Source organism: Piliocolobus tephrosceles, chromosome 14 (genome assembly GCF_002776525.5).
Source record: "Piliocolobus tephrosceles isolate RC106 chromosome 14, ASM277652v3, whole genome shotgun sequence".
Taxonomy (NCBI): Eukaryota; Metazoa; Chordata; class Mammalia; order Primates; family Cercopithecidae; genus Piliocolobus; species Piliocolobus tephrosceles.
The window spans coordinates 65,065,511-65,088,691 of record NC_045447.1 but is presented as its reverse complement, the minus strand read 5'-3'; the positions used below and the strand labels follow the sequence as shown (position 1 = coordinate 65,088,691).

General features: G+C 39.8%; 1 protein-coding gene and 1 non-coding gene across 5 annotated transcripts in view; one reads left to right on the top strand and one right to left on the bottom strand.

Moving 5' to 3' along the window:
* FREM1 (FRAS1 related extracellular matrix 1) overlaps nt 1-23,181 on the bottom strand; it is a 168,478-nt gene that overhangs the window by 114,901 nt on the left and 30,396 nt on the right. For 2 of the 4 annotated variants that reach the window (XM_031934077.1, XM_031934078.1), the window contains exons 2-6: nt 18,469-18,969; nt 13,294-13,388; nt 9,477-9,775; nt 7,934-8,130; nt 1,960-2,283 (exon numbers count right to left, since the gene is read on the bottom strand). In XM_031934077.1, coding sequence (XP_031789937.1) covers nt 1,960-2,283; nt 7,934-8,130; nt 9,477-9,775; nt 13,294-13,388; nt 18,469-18,702 — 1,149 coding nt within the window. In that variant the 5' untranslated portion in view covers nt 18,703-18,969. Of the gene's footprint in view, nt 1-1,959; nt 2,284-7,933; nt 8,131-9,449; nt 9,776-13,293; nt 13,389-18,468; nt 18,970-23,181 lie in introns of those variants that run through there. The other 2 variants (XM_031934076.1, XM_023213375.2) reach the window with 2 other exon arrangements.
* Nucleotides 1,093-1,199, top strand: LOC111543444. Its single transcript, XR_002731865.2, has one exon. It is a non-coding gene; the product is annotated as a U6 spliceosomal RNA (small nuclear RNA).

The window sequence follows — 23,181 nt, the reverse complement described above, 5'->3', positions numbered from 1 at the left end:
TGCTGGTTCTTTGGTGCTCGCTCTGGTGGTCTTAGAAAAACAAGACAATAAGTAGGGGCTACGTGACAAGTTTTGGTCTTTATTATGTGCTGTGTATGTATTCACCAGATGTTGACAGAGAAGAATAAGGTATAACACAGAAATGCAAGGCATACTCCCTACTTTTGAAGAACATGTGGTCCATGGGAGAGGATACGAGAAATAATCAAACAGCACTATATCAGCAAACACTGAATGACAAAAGAAACTGATTCAAGGCCGCCAGAGCAACAGACTGAACATGAAACTACATGGGCAAGATGTGTCTTTCTTTGGAGGGGTAAAATGTAAATATGCACTCGGTTAGGCCCCTGGCCCAGGGCTTCCAGTCCACACAACCTGAAAACTGTGTGATCTCCACTGAAAAAACTGTGAGTTACCGTCTAACGAAAACAATCACACATTCACACAGGTTCTGCTTTAAGAGTACATTATACAATGCCAGAAACTACACACATGAAGCAGCCAGAAAAGTAGTGCTCTACTTGTGAGCTCGAAGTAAGACTGAATGTGCAATGAGAAATTACTTCCTAACAGGGAAGGCATGTAGGGGCCACAGACTCTGATGAGAGGGGGAAATAAAAGCAGAAGGCAAACCACGGCATTTATAGCCTGAAGTCCTTTGTCTCCCCTGGAGGCTACGTGCTGAAAATGCCTCAATTACAATAGAGGTAACCCCAGGGATACTTATTTTCCTTAATAAACCTGAACTCAAGTCTGTATCAGTCTGCTCATTTAAAATTTCCATCCTGTTTGAATCAAGTTGCTGGGAGGTCTTTAAGCATGTGAAGCATTATTATGTGGAAGACTTTAACCAGCTGTCCTCCCCTCCCACTAACTACAAAACCAGAGGAAAGAAGTTGAACCTGCAGCAAAAGGAATTTAGATAGAAGTAGGACCTTCCTGATGGACAGCGTTTCATTGTGAAATTAGTTATCAAATAAGACTATGGAATGTCCTATCCTGAGTCTGTGTTATTAATTAAAATTAAGGATTCCCATAAAAAGCTCTCACAAAAAAATATATAAAAGAATTTATTAATAAAAGAATTGTGTGCTCACTTTGGCAGCACATATACTAAAATTGGAATGATACAGAGAAGATTAGCATAGCCCCTGCACAAGGATAACACACAAATTCATGAAATGTTCCATATTTTGGGGGAACAACACACAGTAAGGCCTGTCGGGGTCAGGGTGGAGAGAGAGAGAACATTAGAAAAAATAGCTAATGCATGCTGGGCTTACTACGTGGGTGATGGGTTGATAGGTACACCAAACCACCATGGACATGTTTACTTATGTAACACACCTGCAATTCTGCACATGTACCCCAGAACTTAAAATTAAAATAAAGAAACACATCAAAAAAATTTTTGTTAAAAATAAAAGAATTGTATACAAAAGTCATCTCTAACTTCAATGGTCTTTGTGATTCAGGAAGGCTGTCAAAGGCTGCCGCAGTTTTCAAGCTGGTGAGCCCTGGGTCAAATGTGGCCCTCAGAAATATTTGGTAGCTAACACAATACGTTTCACTACAATTTTTAACTGTTTTCTATATTCAAGAATTTAAGCATTTTACCAAAAAAGCATCATTTTCCCATTTCTCTTGCCACATCAGTGCTACAGCAACAGTGGGCACACCTGTATCCTTGCAGGGCACCGGTGGGCGCAAGCTGAGTGGCAGCTGCTTCCTGAGGGGCTGGCTCTTTCTTCAATTTGCCACAGTGCCCCTCAGTGGGGTTTGCTCATTGACCCGGCCTGCCTGGCTCCTCTGGGCAGTTGGTTTACACCCTGATTTACAGTGAATGATTCTTTTCTGAGGCAATGAAGGTACAAAGGAACCTGAGGGTTTAGGGTAGGGGGTTCTTAAATAACCCTGTGACTTCTCTAGGCTGAAAGTTTTGTCTCTCCTTCTTACCTCATCATGTCTCCTCTCAGAATGACTGCAGTTTGGTGGCTGATAGGCGATCTGCATGTCACTGAGATCTTTCCAGGTGAATGAGGAGATTGGTCTGGTGTGATCCAACAGGTGAGTCACATAGCCCTGGAGCGGGGCTTTAGTAATGTTGAACACCAGCAAGTGTTTAGGGGTCTCATCTTCTTCACAGTCCAGAACTGATGTAGTCAAGGAGGTCAGGATGAACTGATCCACTTCCAGAATAAACATGGCCATGAATGCAGCCTTTGGAATCTGATTCGGAATTCCAGCTCGGATATAGACAGGAAGCCACACACTCTCTGACTTTTGAAGGACAGAGAAAATATAAAGGAGGAAATAATATGAATGAGGTGATGTAATACAGGGCTAATAGCCTAATATTTAATACAGCCACAGCCTAGCATCTAGCGGTGACCTGAAGCTGGGTGCATATTGGAATCACCTGGGGAGCTTTAAATACACGCTGGTACCTAGGATCTGTCTCCAGAGGTTCTTGTTTAATTGTTCCAAAAAGGGGACCAGAAAACCGGTATTTCTCGAGCTCCCTGGTGACTCTTACATGCAGCCAGGTGAAGAAGGGAGCACCTACTTTGGCATCAGAAGGAACTGTGTTTATCATTCTATCTCCAACACTTTTAATTTGTGAGACTTTACACAAGTTACTTAACTCTTCATTCTCATTTTCTTTCCAGCTGTAAATGAAAATATTAATACTAGACTCCCAAGTATCGAGTGAGGACAAATGAAATAGCCAGAGTAGGCACTTAGCAGTCTGGCACCCATCAACAACCTTCTTCAGCCACCTGCCTCACCTCCTGTCATGTAGTTTTAAAGGGGGCAGGAGAAGGATGAAGGAAATATGTCTTTATGATTTGGTTCTCATGCAAATGAAGAATAGTTACTTGGTTGTCTGGTTAGTTAAGACCCTGGATCTCCAAGCAAGGGTTGGGCATTGGGGATTGCAAGTGAGCACTGAGGCTAGGCATGCATCCTCCAAAACGAGAGCACTATGAGCAAGAGACCCTCCAAAGAAACCATGAAACTGTGCCACAAGATCTAAGAGCTCAACAAGTGCTATGGGCAGAAAGAATCCTCACAGGGCGAGGTGTGGCAGCTCATGCCTGCAATCCCAGCATTCTGGGAGGCCGAGGCAGGAGGATTGCTTGATGCCAGGAGTTTGAGACCAGCCTGGGCAACAGAGCGAGACTCTATCTCTACAAAAAAAGTAAAAATAATAAAATTAGTCAGGCATGGTAGTGCACACCTATAGTCAATGACTCAATTGACTGAAGCAGGAAGATCACTGAAGCCCAGGGGACTGAAGTTATGGTGAGCTCTGATCACGCCACAGCATTTCAGCCTGAGCAAGAGAGTGAGACTTCGTAAAGAAAAGAAAAGAATCCTCATAGCAATAGATGCTAGTTCTCATAGGATTTGATCTATCCCACTGCTGAGAGAACCAGGCTCTCAGCATTAGTCCCATACTGCTAAACACTAGCCATTGGGCTAGGAGTTGTAATCTGTGTATAACAGAATGCTAGAATTCCAATAAAAGATATTAGATTTGCAACTGAATGTAAGACAGGTAGTAAAATATGCAGAATTTACACAGCAAGTTGTCTGGAACTAGTTCCAGACTCCAGAACTTTCTTGCCCACATAAGAATATAAAAAGATTGAGAAAGGTAAGAAAAAGATTGATTAGGAGAGAGGAGTGCTTTGCTGTGTTGTGTTCAGTCACTTTCCTGACCTCTAACACCACATGTTGGCATGGAGCAGGAAAAGCAGAGCAATGCCATATCTCCTGTCCCTTAAAATGTGTTTCTTGCAGTTGAAACACACACAGAGAGCTGATACAGGGCTCCTACCTGAGGAAGTTAAGTGGCTGGAAGCAGAAAAATAATGATGGCTGTGCCAGAATCAGTTTGTTCTTGTTTGTGGCAGCAAGGGACATGTAAATGTTCCCAGATATGGGCCAAGTGGGCAGAGGGCTGGTCTGAGGTCTCCTGGACCCTGAATTTCAGAGAGTACTCTTGAGAGGACAAAAATCCGGTAAGAAAATGCTAGGAGCTGCAGGAGAAATCACAAGTGATCACTCAGGCTAGAAATACATCCTCTTAAGAGAGTGATGAGTGATAGACCAATGGGGCTCTCCAGAGAAACCATGAATTTGTCCCTAAGACAAAGATGCAGCTTTTGAGACATCTACCAGGCTCAGACAGCACGAAATCATATGTCGTCAGTGCCTGATCAAATAAGATCCCTCTCTCCCATTCCCTGAAACCACCCCTGCCACCAGCCTGAAAATTAAGAAACTAACCAGCAATGCGCAGAGAAGAGAGAATTGCAAGAGAGGAACAGAGGAGAAGACAATCAACCCCCTCCCTTCCCACTGCATGGTTGATGAAGGCAGGTAAACGATATACTGAGATGTCCCAGGGTTTAGAGTATCTACTCTTCATATGTTACTGGGAAAAAATATTATTTGAAGATGCATAATTAGAAAACTCAAGAGGGGTAAATTGTGATTTAGAAGGACTGGTGCTTCACGCTAAGACCAATGGAGTCTACAGTTAAGTCTAAATAAGTACGTTATTTTAAACATGTTAATAAAGTGAATACAAATGATGAAAGAGCTTACTGCTTATAATAAAGTATAACAATCATATGCTAGAACTGAAATTGCAAATTATATAAACAAAGCAATTGCCACGAGAAAGGATCACTTGGATCCATTATCATCATACATAGGAAGGAGCCAAGAGAGCTCACTTCACTTTTTGACTGTATATATTACAAATATAGGCTTAAGAATATTTTTAAGTTTAGAATTAAGTCCAAATAAAACATAAAGTGTGATAAGGAATTGTCAAATAAATAAAGATAAAGGCAAAGAAAATGTGATCTATTTTGCAAGACAAATTTTTTAATTCACAAGAAAGCATAAAGCATGAGAGAAAAAAGTGTATCTGTTACTCCCACAAATATAAAGTTTATATTGCCTTATTCAAGACAAATATTCTGGAATTCAATAAAAATGTCCAATTATATGTACCTTACAAGAAAAGCACTTAAAATAAAATTACATAGGAAGATGAAAAAGAAAAGGGTAATACAAATTGATCATTAATGGAGAAAGCAGAGAGACCACATAATTTCAAAGATGAATTCAATGTGGGCAGTTGATATTAGTAAAAAATATAAGACAAAGATTCTTATAAATAACATTATATTTAATACTGTTCTTCTCAAACCAGTGGGGAATAGAGCAAAAATAAGAATAATAATTACAGAAAAAGAAAGAACAAAATTATCATCATTAGTGAAAGATATAATTATGGTCTTTAAAAGCCCAAATAATTGAGAATTTCTTAAAATAATTGAATTCAGGAAAGAAGCCAGATAAAAGAAAATTATTCCAAAAATAGCTTTTCTGTTTGTCATCAATAACCAATGAGAAGATATAATGGGAGAAAAATATTCTATTCACAATAGGTTCACAAAAACAAAGTGCCTAGGACTGGACTTAATAAGTATGCTCAACTTATATGAAGGAAACTATGAACTTTACAGAAATATATAAAAGAATCTTTGTCCAAATGAAGTGAGATACTTCATTTCTGGATGAAAAGATTCAATATGGTAAATGTTCCATTATTCTAATTTTCCCCAAATAATTTATAGTTCTAACTGGATACTGATAAAAATCCTTAGGGGCTTTTTTTTTTTTTGAAACTAACATAAACGATTTAATTATAGTTATTTGGAACTAAGTCTAGGTGAGAATAACTATGAAAATTTTGAAGAGAAGTGATAAGGAAGAACTTGCTTGTAAGATAATTATAGGCCTGTTACGTTTAGAATAATATGAGACTGACAAAGAATAAGTAGGCAAATCTAAGAAATAAAAGAGCTAGCCTTCAAATTGTATATGTTATATCCTTCTATACAACAGAAGATCATCTAAAATCAATTGGGAAACAAGTTAATTGTTCAATGAATAGTGTTGAAAATTTGGGCTATTTGGAAAAAACTGTTCCTTGTATTTCACCATATAATAAAATTTTATTTCAGGTAGATTAAAAAGGCAAATGTAAGGAAGAAGACCTTTAAAAATCTAGAAGACATTATGAATGAAGGGTCGTTTGGTCACTTGATGAGAATTGACTGTACAACCACAAAAATAACAAAAGAACAAGATATAAAACTTCACATGTAGTATAAATGTGATTCCATAAAACAAAACCAACTCTGGCATGCACTCGTGCACATGTGTGTGTATGTAAAAATAGTAGAAATAAAGCTATATTTATTTTCTTCTTATCTTGCTTTCTGTGTTTTTTTAATATTCTCTGCAGTGAGCCTATTACTTTTATATTCATAAATGAATCTGTTTTATGACATGCCAAATAAGCTATGGAATAGCTTAATGATAAACAAAGCAAGAAGGTAGAGGGATAAATTCCCAATAAAAATAGATTTTAAAATACAAACAAATAAAGCCCTATTCAATATAGTAAGAAAAAAATGAGAAAATTCGGTGAAAAAGAAAAATGGCTTCAATTTTTTCAATGGATATAAGAAATCTTTAAAAATGAAAGGAGTTTTGTGTTAAAACAAACCGAAAGCATCTACTAGTTATCTATAGACCTAGTGTTTAGGTCTGTATGAACAAGGTACGTCACGGCTCGGAGCCACCACTATAAAATAGGAAGCTTGAGCTAAACCCAGCCTGGGTTTGCAAACCTGGCTAATGAGTTTTTTACCGGGTGACCTTTAAACCCAGCAGTATGCATAGTGCTACTATGTGCCAGGTTTTATGTCAAGCACGTAATAAGCATTTTCTCATTTAATCCTCTCAGTTACTGTAAGAAATAGGTACTATTAACCTACTTTAAGTTGAAGAAAATGAGACCAAAAGTCACACAGCTAGTTAAGTGGATGTTTAAACCCAGGGAGTCTGGGCCCGGTGTCCATGCTCTTAACTATCAGTTGGACTCAGAAATTTATCCTTGAAAAGCTACCCAAGTGATTTACCTGATCAATTTGACTAGTCTGCCTCAGAGTTTTTTTCCAGATCTTAATTCTATGATTTTGTTTTATCATTTCTTTATGATTTCTTGTCATATAAATTCCTTGGGGTAATAATGTTCAATATTTGACTGGGCCCCTTAGGAGAAATCCCAGTGAGAAGCCAGTTTGTGAAAGACAGAAGTATTTCCGAACATCATCTTGGATCATCTTTCCTCAGCAAGAAATCTCAGCTGTTTCAGCAGGTACACAGTTTCCCCGGTTTCTCCAATAAACAAATTATAGAGTTCATGAATCAGCAGCACTGCAAGTTCAATATTTTGAATAAATGGAATCCACTTTCTGTCATTGTTTCAATATATAAGGATCAACAGGAGGAAAGACAAGAGAATTAAAAGAGATTGGAAGATGCAGGAGGTCTTTGGGAGCCTGTCTCCTTGATGAGCCAGCCCTTCATTCCAAAGCCTGGAAGAGTGACCAATCTGTGACAAATATAAACACGGGACTGAGATTCTCCTCCCCTCTAGTTTGCTGTGACCTTGCAGAGTGGACCCCCTGATATCAAGAGGGACAAAAGGAAGCACCAAAGAGAAGGTGTTACAAAAGGTCAAATGACAAGCTGAAGAGTATTGGAGGTAAAGGAGGAAGAAGGTTAGCACGTAACTAGCCCCAGTGCTTGCCAAGTTGCCGTAGTGATGGTGGACCTAGCAGAGAACCAGAGAAGGGAAATTTTATACAAAAGCTACTGTTTTAAGCACTTACTAGCAGAACCAACAAGCCTGCAGTTCCAATGAGTCACTGGCAGTTTCACCCCCAAAAGCACAGGAACTCTCCCTGGCATGGGGGCCAGCATTAGTAGCCCCGTGTAACTGGCTCTCTTACTGTGAATCCTGGAGGCATCCACACATAACCCCAAACTCTACCTTGTACACAATTTTACTCCTGGTATCTGTGAGGTCCAGTTGGATGGAGATATAATCAATGTTGGGTGAAGGGGGATCCAGATGCTGATAACGAAGGCCCATCAGCAGGAACTCCTCACAGCTCACTTTGAGGCTTCCTATTTTCTTTAATCCTGGGGTACAACTTCCACCTGGACACTTCAGTTTTGCTCCCAGTGCTAGAATGTACAGCATTGGATTAAGATAGTCACTTAAACGTAACAATTGTAAAATTTAAAAACCAGTACTCCGTCCCATGAATACTTATTCTCTCTCACTACCTCAAGAACACTCGTGTACCCTCCAATCGTTCACTGAGAGGGTTGTCATTATTCTGAAAGCTTGTAGTTTCCTTTACTGAAAAATGGTTGAACAGTAGTCTCATCATGTTCTCACCCACCAAAAGTTAAACTGAGAGAAAAAATTAAAAAATATGTTGTCTGAGGTTTGAACATCTCTGACAAATAGACCAGTGACTCACTGCAGGCCTTCCACAGTCTAGCTCCAGTCTTTCCTTTACAGCATCAGCGTCCATGTCTCTATCATGCAATCTCTACTGGTCAAACATTCTTTGACCACCTGAACCAACATGTTCTTTCTCACTGAAAACCATAATTGTCTCTCCAACAGTCTTCACATCTCTAACCAACTGTATTTTCACTCTTGTTTGGTATATAATACTCATAAGCCACTTTAAAAATTTTTTAAAAAAATTGTAGAGATGGGGTCTTGCTAGGTTGTCCAGGCTGGTCTTGAAACCCTGGCCTCAAGCAGTGTTCTTGCCTCAGCCTCCCAAAGCGCTGGGATTATAGGTGTGAGCCACTATGCCCAGACACCCACTTTTTTTTTTTTTTTTTTTGAGTCTCATTTCTCTGATGTACAAAATAGAACAAATGTGCCTTTAACTGTCATTCTGTCCATATTCAAAGTATTACTACTATTGCTATGATTATCCCTTATATTTCTTGGTTTCTCGTGGTTTCTAGAGAGAACAGGAGGTGCCCAAAATAGACTGATTGAGTGAATAGCAGAAGGAATGTTATCCATCAACTCTTCCTAATCTCATCTATCACTTCTACACACTAGCTTTATTTCAGACTTGCTCATAATCCAATAATACTCCATCAATGCATCAACTACTACTGTTGCTATTACTAATAACAGCTGACAATTAATGAGTACCTACTGTGAACCAGACACTGTGTTAAGCACTGCGTTTATGTATAACCTCATTTACTCTTATCCTTACCCAACCCTACAGGGCAGCTATTATCCTTTCTCATTGTAGAGAGGCCTTAGACAGGTTAATAACTAAAATTACACAGAAAATAAAGAGCAGAGGAAGTTCTCAAAACCAGGTCTTTCTGATTGTAAAGTCTGTGCCCTTAACCACTAACTCACACTGTTCAGCCAGCTAAAATGTATACTAGTTAACTAGAACTCTTAATCATGGTGGAAGGTGAGCATGCACGGATACTTCTGTCAGTTTTAGTAATACCCAGATAAGCATTAAAAAACATCATACGGGCTGGGAAAAAACTGTGTGGCTGATCTCCACGAGGTTCTTCTGGTCGAGGCTCCCCCAAAACCATCTGGCCATGGGCTGGCAGCTGACTTCTCGCAGTGTCCAGGCTGACCGTGCATTCCAGGCTAGCCATCCTATCATAATCGAATCTGAGCAGATTTTTATCAATCGCTTGGGACAGGCCATTGAATTCAGGCACTTCCAGCACATTGTTACTCATACGGATGATGTTACAATCTGGTTCCAGGAGATAGGCCCGCAGGATAAAGGTTTCTATGAAGGTATCTGTTTCAGTAAATCTGTGGAGAACATGGGGCAAAAGTAATATTAATTGGTGCTCAGGTATTTCTGATACCTGCGTACTCAGCTGGAAGCCTGAAGACTGGCCTTCTCAAAATTTGTGCCACAGATTGAGTTTGGATTTTGTTTCATGCTCTACTCCCAGCCTCTCTGTTCTGTTCCCTTCATCTCTTTACCCTGGTGTCAACACCTTTTCCTGCCACTTCTTCCTCCCAACATCTTTCTTTCAAAACCTGCTCTCAAACTCATCATGTATATGGATATTTAACGACTGCTAAGACCTCAGAGTCTCACTTCTAGCACATGTGTAATTTAAGAGTATCAAGCCTGCATAATTTCTGGATTGAGTTTTAATTCAGGAGTGAAGGGGTAAGTGGCTTCTGAAGCATGCAGGCCTTTTTGCCCTTCAGAAGTACCACTACATAGGCATTCATTTGCAGCCTAGTTTGGGTGCCCAGCTCAGTGCTTGGCATGTAAAGGGTATTCAGCAATTGCCACTTCCATTCCCTCCATCTGCTTAGCAACTCTAATCTCAGGTTGTTTGAAGAGTCTAAAATAGAGGGGTGTCATTTTTTTTGAAGGGGTAAGATTAATGAGTGATGAGCATGCATCAATAATGCAGCTTCTAATTGATGTGCTCTTATTATGGTGCAGTCATTAAGCTAAATTCTCTATGATAGTATAAAATTCAATCCTTATAAAAACCTAGGATAGATATTGTTAATCCCATTTTATGGAGGAGGAAACTGAGGCATAATGGGCTCAGGTAGCTTGCCAAAGGGGCTGGAGAAGGAGAAGTGGTAAGAGGGGAACAAACATGCTCCCTGATTTTCTGCTGCCTACTACTCTGAATATTTTATTTCAAATGTGCTTAAGACCAAGAGGCAAAGAAGCTCCTCTAACCCTGCCTTTCATGTGTACTCTTCCAACCTCCCAGCAGCCTAGAAACCCAAGGAAGGAGTGGGAGCAGCAAGCATTCATCAGCTTTTTTTCTTTTTTAAATTTATTTTTATTTTTAATTTGTGTGGGTACATAGTAGGTGTGTGTATCTATCTATCTATCTATCTATCTATCTATCTATCTATCTATCTATCTATCCTCTGTCTATCTACGTAATGGGGTACATGAGATGCTTTCGTACAGGCATGCAAAGTGTAATAATCCCATCTTAATATCCATTTATTAAGCATTCCCTCAAGCATTTATCCTTTTTTTTTTTTTTTTTTTCTTTGAGAGACAGAGTTTCACTCTGTTGCCCAGGCTGGAGTGCAGTGGTGTAATCTTGGCTCACTGCAACCTCCACCTCCCAGGTTCAAGAGATTCTCCTGCCTTACCCTCCCGAATAGCTGGGACTACAGGCGCCTGCCACCATGCCAAGCTAATTTTTGTATTTTTAGTAGAGACGGGGTTTTGCCATGTTGGCCAGGCTGGTCTCAAACTCCTGACCTCAGGTGATCTGCCCGCCTTAGCCTCCCAAAGTGCTCGGATTACAGGAATGAGCCACTGCATCTGGCCCACTTATCCTTTTTGTTACAAACAATCCAATTATACTCTTGTAGTTATTTTAAAATGTGCCATTGAATTATTACTGACTGTAGTCACCCTGTTGTGCTATCAATTACTAGGTCTTACCCATTCTTTCTAACTACTGTTTGTACCCATTAACGATCCCCACGTTCCCTGCAACTCCCCACTACCCTTCCCACCCCTTCCACGCAAGCTCTTTTAAGTTCTTTGTTTTTTAACTCTAAAGTCTTAGAAAGATCAAATGGCCCTGTATGCTGATTTCATTTCTTCCTAAGGAATCCTCAGGTGCCGCTTCATTTTCTGAACACAGCATTTTGTTTGTGTCTCTCTTTTGGCACTTGTTCTGCATCATAATTACCTGCTCATCTTCTGTCTTAGACTACAGGCACTAAAATAATCTGAGTATTCTCATCCTTTTGTTTCTTATGCTCAGCATACAGCCTGACTTGTAATAGGTGGTCATAAATGTTTGTAGAAAGCTTCACTGTTCCAATGTCTTCTACAAAACTCTTTTACATTAGTCTAGTGCTTAAGGGAAATTCACACCAACATATTTTAACCAAATATTCTTAAAAGCAATAAAAACCAAGGAAAAAACCATATAAAGGCCTACTCCACATACACGAGTTCTGTTACTTTTACAAAGTCAGATATACCATAATCATGAGCTTAAATTTAAAATTAATTTTCATTGGGATATAATTCATATGCCACAAAATTCATTTTTTAAAAACATACAGCTCAGAGTTTCTTAGTGTAGTCCCACAGTTGTACAACCATCATGACTACCTAATTCCAGAACACTTTCATCACTCCCAAAAGAGACACAGTTCCCTTCCCCAGCCTCTGGCAACCACTAATCTACTTTCTGTCTCTATGAATTTGCCAGTTCTAAATATTTCATATAAAAGGAACAATATGATATGTGGCCTTTTGTGCCTGGCTTCTTTCACTTGGTATGTTTTCAAGGTTCATCCATGCTGTAGCCTTTATTCTTTTGTGCTACATTCTTTTTTTATGGCTGAATGATATTCCTTTCTATGAATATACCACATTTTGTTTATCCATTCATCAGTTGGATTTATTCCATTTTTTGGCTGTTATGAAGAATGTTGCAGTGAACTTCATGCACAAGCTCTTGTGTAAAACATAAGTTTTTATTTTTCTTGTGTATATACATAGGAGTAGAATTGCTGTCTCCTACGGTCATTCCATATTTAACTTCATAGTTGATTTTTAAAGAATTTTAGGCTGGGCATGGCGGCTCATCCCTGTAATCCCAGCACTTTGGGAGGCGGAGACAGGCAGATCATGAGGTCAGGAGATCAAGACTACCCTGGCTAACGTGGTGAAACCCCTTCTCTACTAAAAATATAATAAATTAGCTAGGCATGGTGGTGGGTGCCTGTAGTCCCAGCTACTCAGGAGGCTGAGGCAGGAGAATCGCTTGAACCCAGAAGGCAGAGGTTGCACTGAGCCAAGATTGCACCACTGCACTCCAGCCTGGACAACAGAGTGAGATTCCGTCTCAAAAAAAAAAAATATTTAAGTATTTAAATATGTTTAAAAATGGAAGATACTGCACTTTCTATAATTAAGCAGCTGGTAACAAACAAGAAGAATTTCATTCGTTTTTGGAATATATTTTCCCCCCATTCTCATTAAGAATTTGTAGTTTATAATTTCCATTTTCCACCATAAGTGGTGGGTTGGAACCCCACAGATACCTATATAAGGACACTAGAGGGAAACAGGATAGGGCTAAAAATTTGCCACAGAGGAATCCTCGGGAAGATGACACAAGTGGAAATAAGTGAAAGCTGACTACAAATCTTGCCTTATCCACTCAGGCTTCCAGTTTCTGTTGACTACTTGCTTGTCTGGAATCTATTAACTCCCCTCATGACAATACATATCCACAAGAAAAGCCCTCAAAAGTACACAGAATGGTTACTTGACAGCAAATGACCAATCTTCCTGTGCCACTTACCTGTAAAGTCTGAGCTTCACTGTGTCTTCATCAAGAATTGGACAACCATTGTGAACATACTTGACTTCATTGGGAAGGAAATGGCAGTCAAAGACCTAGTTCACATGAAGAATTGGATAAATATCTATGAGAAAATTGGTACAAGATTTAAGATTTTGCCAGGAGAGTACTGCCTGGAGAAAATATGGTCTGTTAGTAATGTGTGTATGTGTGTGTGCGTGTGTCTTCACCACCACCACCTCTACCCTACCCCCACACCCAGTTGCCATCCTACTTATACAGCTGTCTCTTGTTTTGAGAATATCTAAATTGTGAAAACCAAAGCAGATCAAGAAAATTAGTTACGGGATGATTACCTCTCTAAATAAGTGTCTTTTTACCATCTAGAGTGCATTTAAAACATGGTTTCATTTTTCAAAATTTTATTTACCCCCTTCAGGGGTTCACAGCAATTGAGTTAGAGAGTTCTTTCTGTATGTCTGCATGAAAAGGCATGCTTTAACCCACCCACAGACACACTGTATTCTTTCTGTATATCTCTGTTCTCCTTTTATTTCTTTTTTTTCCAAATAGTATTCTCATATTCAAAGATGAAGTCACTGACTATGGACACTATTGTGGTTAATCAGAGTCCAACATGACCCAGAGTTGCATCTTATATACGTGTAAAAGACTGCTTCCATTAGTTAAGCAACAGCAGAAATGGCAGATGAGACAAACAGAAATCTAAAAGCATTTCCTCTTTTCAAATAAAATTATAATGAACTGTCTCACCTCACTCAGAATTATTAGAAGATTGTTAACTGTTATACTTTGGGAATCTGATTTTTAGAGGAAGAATCATCTCTCCCACCCATATCACGCCCCTCATTCTGCCCGATCTGACTTTGGTAGAGTTCTAATACCCTTGAGGTATGCATGCATGTCCACCATTGTGTTCATGGTGTTTCGTCTGTACCTTTTCACAGCCTCAAACATTTTCAGACAACGTAATTCACTCAGGGAAGATTTTAACACTAATACAAATGATTTTCTTTTCCCACAGATATCATTGGTTCCTCTTTTTAATTGACAACTAGGAAGGAGATAAAGCAAAGACCTTCTCCACATCATTGACAAACAGTCATGGTAATAAAGAGACAATCTGCTTTGTTAAAAGAAACATCTGTTTTATGTTTCATAATATGTTTTCCTTTTATAAAAGGCGACAACCATAATTGTCCATAAATTTACTAACTAAAACAAAGGAGAGCTAAATCCTTTTCTAATTACTGTCTAGCTTTGTTTTTTTCCACTTCAACTGCTTTTCAATTATAATTTATAATTAAATTGTCACACATTCCTAACTCATTACTCACTTTAATGACAGTAAACTGGTTCAAACTACAGATACTTTCTTATCGCTATATTTCCTATTCAAAAAAGCAAGTTCAGTGCTAACCTGGGGTGCTTTCTATCCAGCAAATTTCTTGCTTTGGGCTAGGTGTGAGTAGTGCCATGTGTGAGGGAGTCTTGTCCTAAAACATGAGGAAAACATATTGCCGTCAACCTCATCTAATTGACTACATCAAGAGGGTTATCTGAACAGAAGGCACTGGTGTGCATCAATTGAAATCCCTTTCCAAATATTCAATAGGAAGATGAACCTGTTGGTCCTAAGACAAACTTCAGTAATGAAATGAAAACACTAACTGAACAGATGTTAAACAAAACATTTTCTGTGCAAGTCACATGAAACTGTTCATTACACAGCAGGGTGTTGTTAATACAGTCGTCTTGCTAGAAATGGGTTCACATAAGCTTGGCTTTCAGCTTATTACTAAGCTCTATTAAAGAATAATGTTTAGGCTGTGTGTGTGTGTGTGTGTGTGTGTGTGTGTGTGTGTGCATGTGCACTTAGCTATGCTTAATTTCTAAAACTCCATAAGAAATGAACCCCTAGGGAAAGACTGAACCAGCCTGGGTTAAAAACCAAGCACAAATTCAACAAAACTAAACAGACTTTACTTGGGAATCTTGTTTTTGTTGAAATTATGAGAATAACCAAATAGGAACAATCATCTGGCAGTTTGAGAAACAAAGTTTTCCCATGATATAGGTTTTTCTCACACAAAGTTTTAATATTTGGCCAAAAAAGTGATGAAACCCCATATTTTAATGAACTCCTTTACCACAGAATAAATATTAGAAGATATAAATCCCATACTAACTTTAGAGGCTAAAAATTCATTTGAGATGTCATATTTGCCTTTGGAAATACCTACACTAAGTATTCACGACTTGATTCTACTTTTTCTTAATGAGCAACCGCAGGCTAGGGAATCTGTGTATTCAGAAGTGTTTCTCAGCAACCAAGAGTTTCCTAAATCAGCCTGGCAATTTGTGGTTTCTTCTCTATATTGTCTTTCCAGTAACTGGAGTTTTACCTTAAAATCAGAGAGTATGAGATGGAGATGACTTGCAGGCCTATTCCAATCCTTGATTCTTGTGACCAAATGTTTTTTACCTAGTTCTAGTCACTTGGATGATCCCTTTTTGCTCCTCAGTGCCTTGGAGCAGGCCAAGCAATCAGGACCATTAAAACATCACTAAAAACACATAACGGAGACAATTTTATTTCTCTCAGAGAGAGTGCCATATATGATAAGGTGTCAGAGGCCATTTGGGGTAGGGAGAGGAGAGCGCTCAGAGGCTGGCTTAGGTAACAATAGATTATCTCCAAATTGCCTACTAAGGAGGAGAATCTGGTCATCTGCAGGGCTTTTGTTTTGCTCAGTTGGGCATGCATGCTTCAGGTCCAAACTGGAAGACAGCTTAGACAGCTTGCTACTGTGAGCTACCAGTGGAAATTTTGCTTCTTCTCTTTTTCACAAAAAACTCAGTCCCACTTGTAGATAAATGTTGAATGATTTTTAAAAACACATTGATTGGAAGAGGTACCATATTATCAATCATCAGTCTTTATAAGACACCCATATGTGCCAGTACAGCCCTAGGTTCCTGCTTTATCAAAGACTCCAGTCCTCTAGCATCAAGGTCATATTTTGCCCTCTCTGAAGACTCAAAGGGCTGCAATTTCCCTTTTTTTTTTTTTATTTTTTTTTATTTTTTTATTTTTAAAGACACAGTCTCACGCTGTCACCCAGCCTGGAGTGTAGTGGCACTATCTTGGCTCATTGCAACTTCTGCCTCCTGGGTTCAAGCAATTCTTGTGCCTCAGCCTCCCGAGTAGCTAGGCTTACAGGTGTGTACCCTACGCCTGGCTAATTTTTGTATTTTTAGTAGAGATGGAGTTTCACCATGTTGACCAGGCTGGTCTCTTAACTCCTGGCCTCAAGTGATCTGCCCGCCTCAGCCTCCCAAAGTACTGAAATTTACAGGCGTGAGCTACTGCAACCAGCCTGCATTTTCCTTTGGACCCCAGTCCCTGTGGTTGGGTCTCTATCACCCACTACTGAGCTTATTTGTATTGCTTCCTCATCCTATTTAGCACATTGAGGTTCCAGTATGAGCAATCCCAGGTATCTTCTTTTTCTCTGACTCATAAGTGCCAATCAAAACACATTCAGAATGCAAGTATAACTGGGAGTAACTGAGGAGACATTGCAACTCCCAAACACTTGGGAACACAATGTCTAATACGTGGAGGCATTGCTGCATTCTAACATGTTTTAGATATCCATCTAAAGCTCTTTGACAATAAAATCTTACAAGCAACTAGGCAGAGACATGTGGTTGCTACCACATCAGAAATACCTGCAATGTGAGACCCTCTTCCAAAGAATTCTGATGTGTTTCAGAATGGGTCTATAACTTGAAGTGTGGTAAATGGAATGTCTAGAGATACCACTTGAGCTAGTATCCGCCTAAGTCTTTTTATTCTCTCTCTGCAATACCTAGTACCACTTTTGAATAATCTCATGGATTATGTTTCCTTAGCCAAATGAAAAGGAAATAATGTTCATAGTTCAGCAAAAGAGAATGGTCCATTTTTCCAGAAGCAGCAGCAGCAGCATCTAGTGTTGAATATTCTCAAGATTGTTTGCCCTGGGAGCAAAGTTACAGCACAGTGGGAACAAGTAATAAAATCAGAAGCAATTTTTTAAATTATGTATAGTGGTAACTCCTACTTTAAGCCAAAACAGTGTAAGAGAATATAGACTTTTTAAACCCAATCAATTAGGAGGTAACTCTTCCCTCTACAAAAGGATTGACCAGAGAATACCCTTACATATAAAGGTCTCCAAGATTTTGATTAAAAGGAAAACAATTAAGCAGATATTTTCAAAGAACAGTGAATATTTAAAGTGAAGTATCTTCACAACTCTTTTCTACTTCTTTTCCCTTACTCAGAAAAAATGTTTAAGTGATGTTAACAGATGAAGCATCTTCAAATTTTACCTTTGCTATGCTAAGGTCACAGGTATGTCCTAAAAATGTCTTGAAATTTTGATCTCTTATCCAAAGCCACTCTGACCGGCAATGGATGTGATAATTGGGGGCAGGAATAACTCCAATGTAATTCTCTTACATTATGCTTTGTGCTTTTTCCTGTACAATTAGCTACTCTATAAGGTCAAGCAGCTGGTAAGATATACCAGAGTTATCTTCAAGAAAAGAGGAGAAATTGGAAAGACTTACTGAAATAGTGCATTAAGAAAAAAATACATGCATCCATATTAGTTTGAACCTGATTTCCTCCATAAGTGTTACAGTAATCAGGATTAAATCCTGCTGGTTTCAGGCTTGTAATCTGAAGTCAGCCAAGAATGTTTAAAAGTAGGTTTAACCTTACATAGAAAAGCAGTGCAATACTATGCCTGCTAATTGCAACTCCACCATTTCAAATGTGAACATCTTCTAATACTCGTCTTTGATGGCTTGAGGAGAGACCCTCACGCCATTCTCCTGCCTCAGCCTCCCAAGTAGTTGGGACTACACTACAGGTGCCCACCACCATGCCCAGCTATTTTTTTTTCTATTTTTCAGTAGAGACGGGGTTTCACCATGTTAGCCAAGATGGTCTCGATCTCCTGACCTCGTGATCTGCCTGCCTCAGCCTCCCAAAGTGCTGGGATTACAGGCGTGAGCCACCGCGCCCGGCCACATCCCACACACTTTCATACACTTGCATTCAAACACATGACTGAATGGAAAATCGCAGACAGGACCTACCTGTGGAGTGAGTTTCCCAACCCTCTGGGTTATTGGCTCATTCATCACAACTTCCACTTTGCAGGCATCTTTCTCTTTGGGGATGGCAAACTTCAGGTCGTCTCCTGACAGGAAGGCAGAGTGGCCCTTCATCACCCTCACCCCACGGTTGACGCTGATGAAGGTGGGGCTGGCCCAGGTCAGGAGGAGCAGCAGCAGCAGGGCATTCACTGCCCCCCAAGTCAGAGAGTTCATGCTGACAGGGCCCAACGCCTTTCTGTCCACCGGCGAAATCCCTTCAACAAAGGAGGGTTTCTGTGCTTCCTCCTGGAGGGTCAGCTCATAGTCCAAGGGGCAGGGTGAGGGGTCCTGACAATGTGCCCTGAGATCTTAACATGCCCCTTTCATTTCAAAGTCAGACAAGGAGGCCTTTCAGGCAATCCCAGGGCTTTTAATAAAACTCGCTGATCACTCCTGACAACGCCGGCAAGATTAATGGGCCTCCCAAGTGCTTTTCTAATCCTGCAAATGGGAGAAAGGGTTGGAGTAAAGCGAGAGAGAGACCAGAAGGTTTGTGTGGCTATTCAAAAGATCGCTACCAACAAAGGGATCTTTCAACCAGCCTATGAGTTCAGCTAAATTAAAAACAAATAAACTAACTTGACCCGTAGACCCATCTGAAAGGCAATGCAGCCATTTCATTACCCTGCTTATAGCTCCTGTTTCCGGACTTGACATACCCCAACTGGGATGTCAATTGTGTGGTCCAGGAGGAAACAGCCAGCCTCATTGCCAACAAGTGTGACTTTTGGTTCCCTGAGTTCATAGACAGTGTCAAACTCTTTGCTTCTCTTTCCTCACTTGTTAAATGAGGATTATAATCTATTTTTTTTCAGGGAGCTGATAGGATTATGAACACATTGTTTGAAAACATGATTAATTCTAAATCAATGCTACCCGGATAAGAAAGAAGTTTAATGATTTGTCACACTGGGCACACTTCTGACTTTGCTGGGCAATGAAGACACCTAAGAAACATTTGAGTGGAAATTACAGAAAATATGCTTTTTTCTAAGTGAACATTCAAGTTTTTGTTTATGTGTGAAAGAGACTATGAATGGGGTGACATAGCTTCAGCACGCACAGCTAATGACACAGCATATGGACATGCGTATTTATACTATCTACAATGCTAATTACATTCCCATGTACTCAACTTGCACAAACAGAGTCTTTGTTTCCACTTTATCCACTTAGAATTTCATGATGATTTCTCTGTGTTCCATAAGAACTGAAAAGATTTTATCGAAAGTAAAATGCACTGAAATATATCCTTAAATTCAGAGTACAATTAGGTGAACAAATGGTGGTTTGTTATGCCCAAAGAAAGGCCTTCCATGTTAATAATTTCAATAAATTTCTGTGCATAACCAGTAGATACCAAAATGAATGTTTGTCAGAAGGTTGTAGAAGAACAAATGCCTCCATTATCCACATCTAATCTATTTCCATTCCCTTGTCACTCTTTGCAATGTTTCACTTTTGAGGCCATGCCTGACATGTGTCACCTGATACCTGAGGGGGTGTACACTTTACAGAGCAGTCTGTTTTTTATGGTATCAGTCCCAGAGTAAAACTCTTCACACACCCCCACTGACTCTGTTGTCCACAATCAAGCTGATTTAGGTTGGCTTATATGGGCAACGATGCATATCTGGTTGTTGAACTTTGACAAGATACAATATTTTTTCCATTCATATTAGGCATCTAAGATAACAGTACATTCAGGGAGAGGAGAGGCAACAAGATAGGTAGGTGTCTCCCCGAACTGGGAGGTAAGGGGGAAACTTTGCTCTCTGAGATTTAAACTAGTTAACACACGGAGGCTGCAAGGACTCCACACTCCTGCAGTCCTCTCATCTCACTCCATCTCACTTTGTCTCCTTACCTGGTTCTTTCTAGACTCCCTGAATCTTTAATGCTGGGACCCTAGAGTCCAGTTGTAGGACCTGTTTTGTATCTACACTCATTCCCTAGTGATCTCATTCCTTGACTTAAATACCACCTATGTGCTAATGGACCTCAAACTTACACCTGTAGCCTGGACCCTCCTGCTTAACTCTAGATTTGCATATGCAACTGTCTGCTTGTCATCTCTGGGTGGTGTATAAAAGACATCTCACACTTTATGAAGCCAAAATTGAGCTCTCAATCTTCCCTCCTTCAGTCTTCCTTACCTTAATTAATAGCAACTCCAATTTTCCAGTTGTTCCTACATCACACTTTCTACATCCAGTCAAAAAGTCCTGTTGTTTCTTTAGGGTAGACAGATCTTAGGTGACCCCCCAAATAATTCCAGCCTCCTAGTATCAAAAAGTTCCTTCCCCTTGAGTGCCAGCAGAATCTGTAACACTTCCAACCAACAGAATTCCACAAAGGTGATGGGTGTCACTCCTATGATTACATTTTATTATACAGGAGACTCTCTCTTGGCAGACTGGAACCAGGGGCTCTCCTGCTGAACATGAAGAAGCAAGCCTCCACAGGTTCTTCTGCCACAAGGAAATAAAGTCTGCCAACACCCTGAATGAGCTTGGAATTGGTTTCTTCCTAAGTCAAGTCCCCGGATAAGAATGAAGACCGTCAACATCTTGACTGTAGCCTGGTGGCAACCTAAAGCAGAGAACCCAGCTAAGCCATAATCCGACCCCAGAACAAGGGAAACTGTGAGATAAATTTGTATTGTTTTAAACCACAAAGTTTATAGTGATGTGTTCTACAAAAATAAAAAGTTAACATGCTCTTCCTTCAAAACATATCCAGAATCCAGCTCCTTCTTACTACCTCCATTGTGATCCCCCTGGTCCAAGCTACCACCAAGTCTCCATGAGATGATTGCAATAGCATCCTATTTGATCTCCCTACTTCTACTCCTGCCTTTCCTGTAGGCATTTCTCAGCATCACAGCCAATTTTCTGATTAAATGTTACTTACGTCACTGCTCTGCTCAACACTTCCAGTGGTGTCTCATCTTAGAGTAAAGCTGAAGCCCTGGTGATGACCTTGAAGACACTACGTGATCTGTTTCCCTCTTACCTTTCTCAGCTCATCTCCTGTTTGTCTTCCCTTTGCTGACTCTGTCCCAACCACACTAACATCTTTGCTTTTCCTCAAACAAATCAAGATCCACCATTCCTCCTTCCTCTCTCCCCCACTAAAGCCTCTCACTTCTGTTGTCTCTGACTTGAATGTTCTTCCCCCAGATATCCCTCCTTCCACCTCTCCACTCTCAAGTTCCCATCAAATGTCACACTTGCAGTGTGGTCAAACCTAACAACTCCATGAAAATTCTGTCAGTCTCACCCCCGAGCATTCTTTACCACTTTTCTGCTTTGTTTTTAACCTTAGCGCTTTCTAACCACCTAATATAATGCATTTGATCCTTTATATTAGGTTGTTGCAACAGTAATTGCAGTTTTCACCATTACTTTCAATGGCAAAAACCACAATTATTTTTGTACCAACACTAATATTAGTCACTGCCATGTCCCTCACGAAGATGTGAATTTCTGTATTTTTTACTCTTGGATTAACCCCAGTGTCTAGAATAATGCCTGATAAATCAATAAATATTTGTTAACTAAGTGAATAAATTGGAGAAAACAATGCCTTAAATTCCCTTATAGTGATTATAGTTTAACCCAGGAATGTTAATATAGCTAAAAAGGAAAAACAAAAACAAAAAGGCCAGGCACAATGGCTCATACCTGTAATCCCAGCACTTTGGTAGACTGAGGCAGGCAGATCACCTGAGGTCAGGAGTTCGAGACCAGCCTGGCCAACATGGTGAAACCCCTGTCTCTACTAGAAATACAAAACTTAGCCAGGTGTGGTCGCAGGCACCTGCAATCCGAGCTACTTGGGAGGCTGAAGCAGAATTGCTTGAACCTGAGAGGCGGAGGTTGCAGTGAGCCAAGATTGCACCACTGCACTCCAGCCTGGGTGACAGAGCAAGATTCTGTCTCAAAAAAAAAAAAAAAAAAAAAGAATTGGCCTCATAAGTAGGCACCATTAGCCATGGATCCAGATGCCACATGAATTCGGTTACTGAGAATCTGTCACAAAAAGGCAGATCATCCTGGGATATATGGACAAAGTCCGTTTTCTGTGCCCATAACACTGAGGTTGAGATTCTTGACTCTGGAAAATGCCACACTATGAGACTTCCTGATGATTGGCCAACTAGTTGTTCCCAGGCAGCACCTCCAGTCAAACACTAAAAGAAGTAGTAAGGTAAAAATCAAAATCCATCACCGTTTGTTTCATTATTGCCACACAACACTGAGAATCTATCCAACAGAGATAAAAGCAACCTCTACAAGAATACATGAACAAGAATGTTGATTGCAGCAGTGTCCACAGTGGAAACTGCAAGCAAAGTAAATGTCAAGAAGGGGATGGTTAAATAGCGTAGGTATATTTATACCATGGAACGGAACGTAACTTTTAGAATTTCAATTAGAGGTAAATCGTTCAACGTGAAGGGATTTTTCTACAAGGCATTGTGCAGTCAGAAAAAAATTAAATGGAGAAAAGTATGCTTCCATTTGGTAAAGTAACTCTAAAAGCTGTGTCTGTGTATATGCATATATGTAGATGGACACATACATTGTATTAACATATAATTAAATGGGCATGGAGAAAAACGGACAAACATTAGGTTGTTGGTAGGGA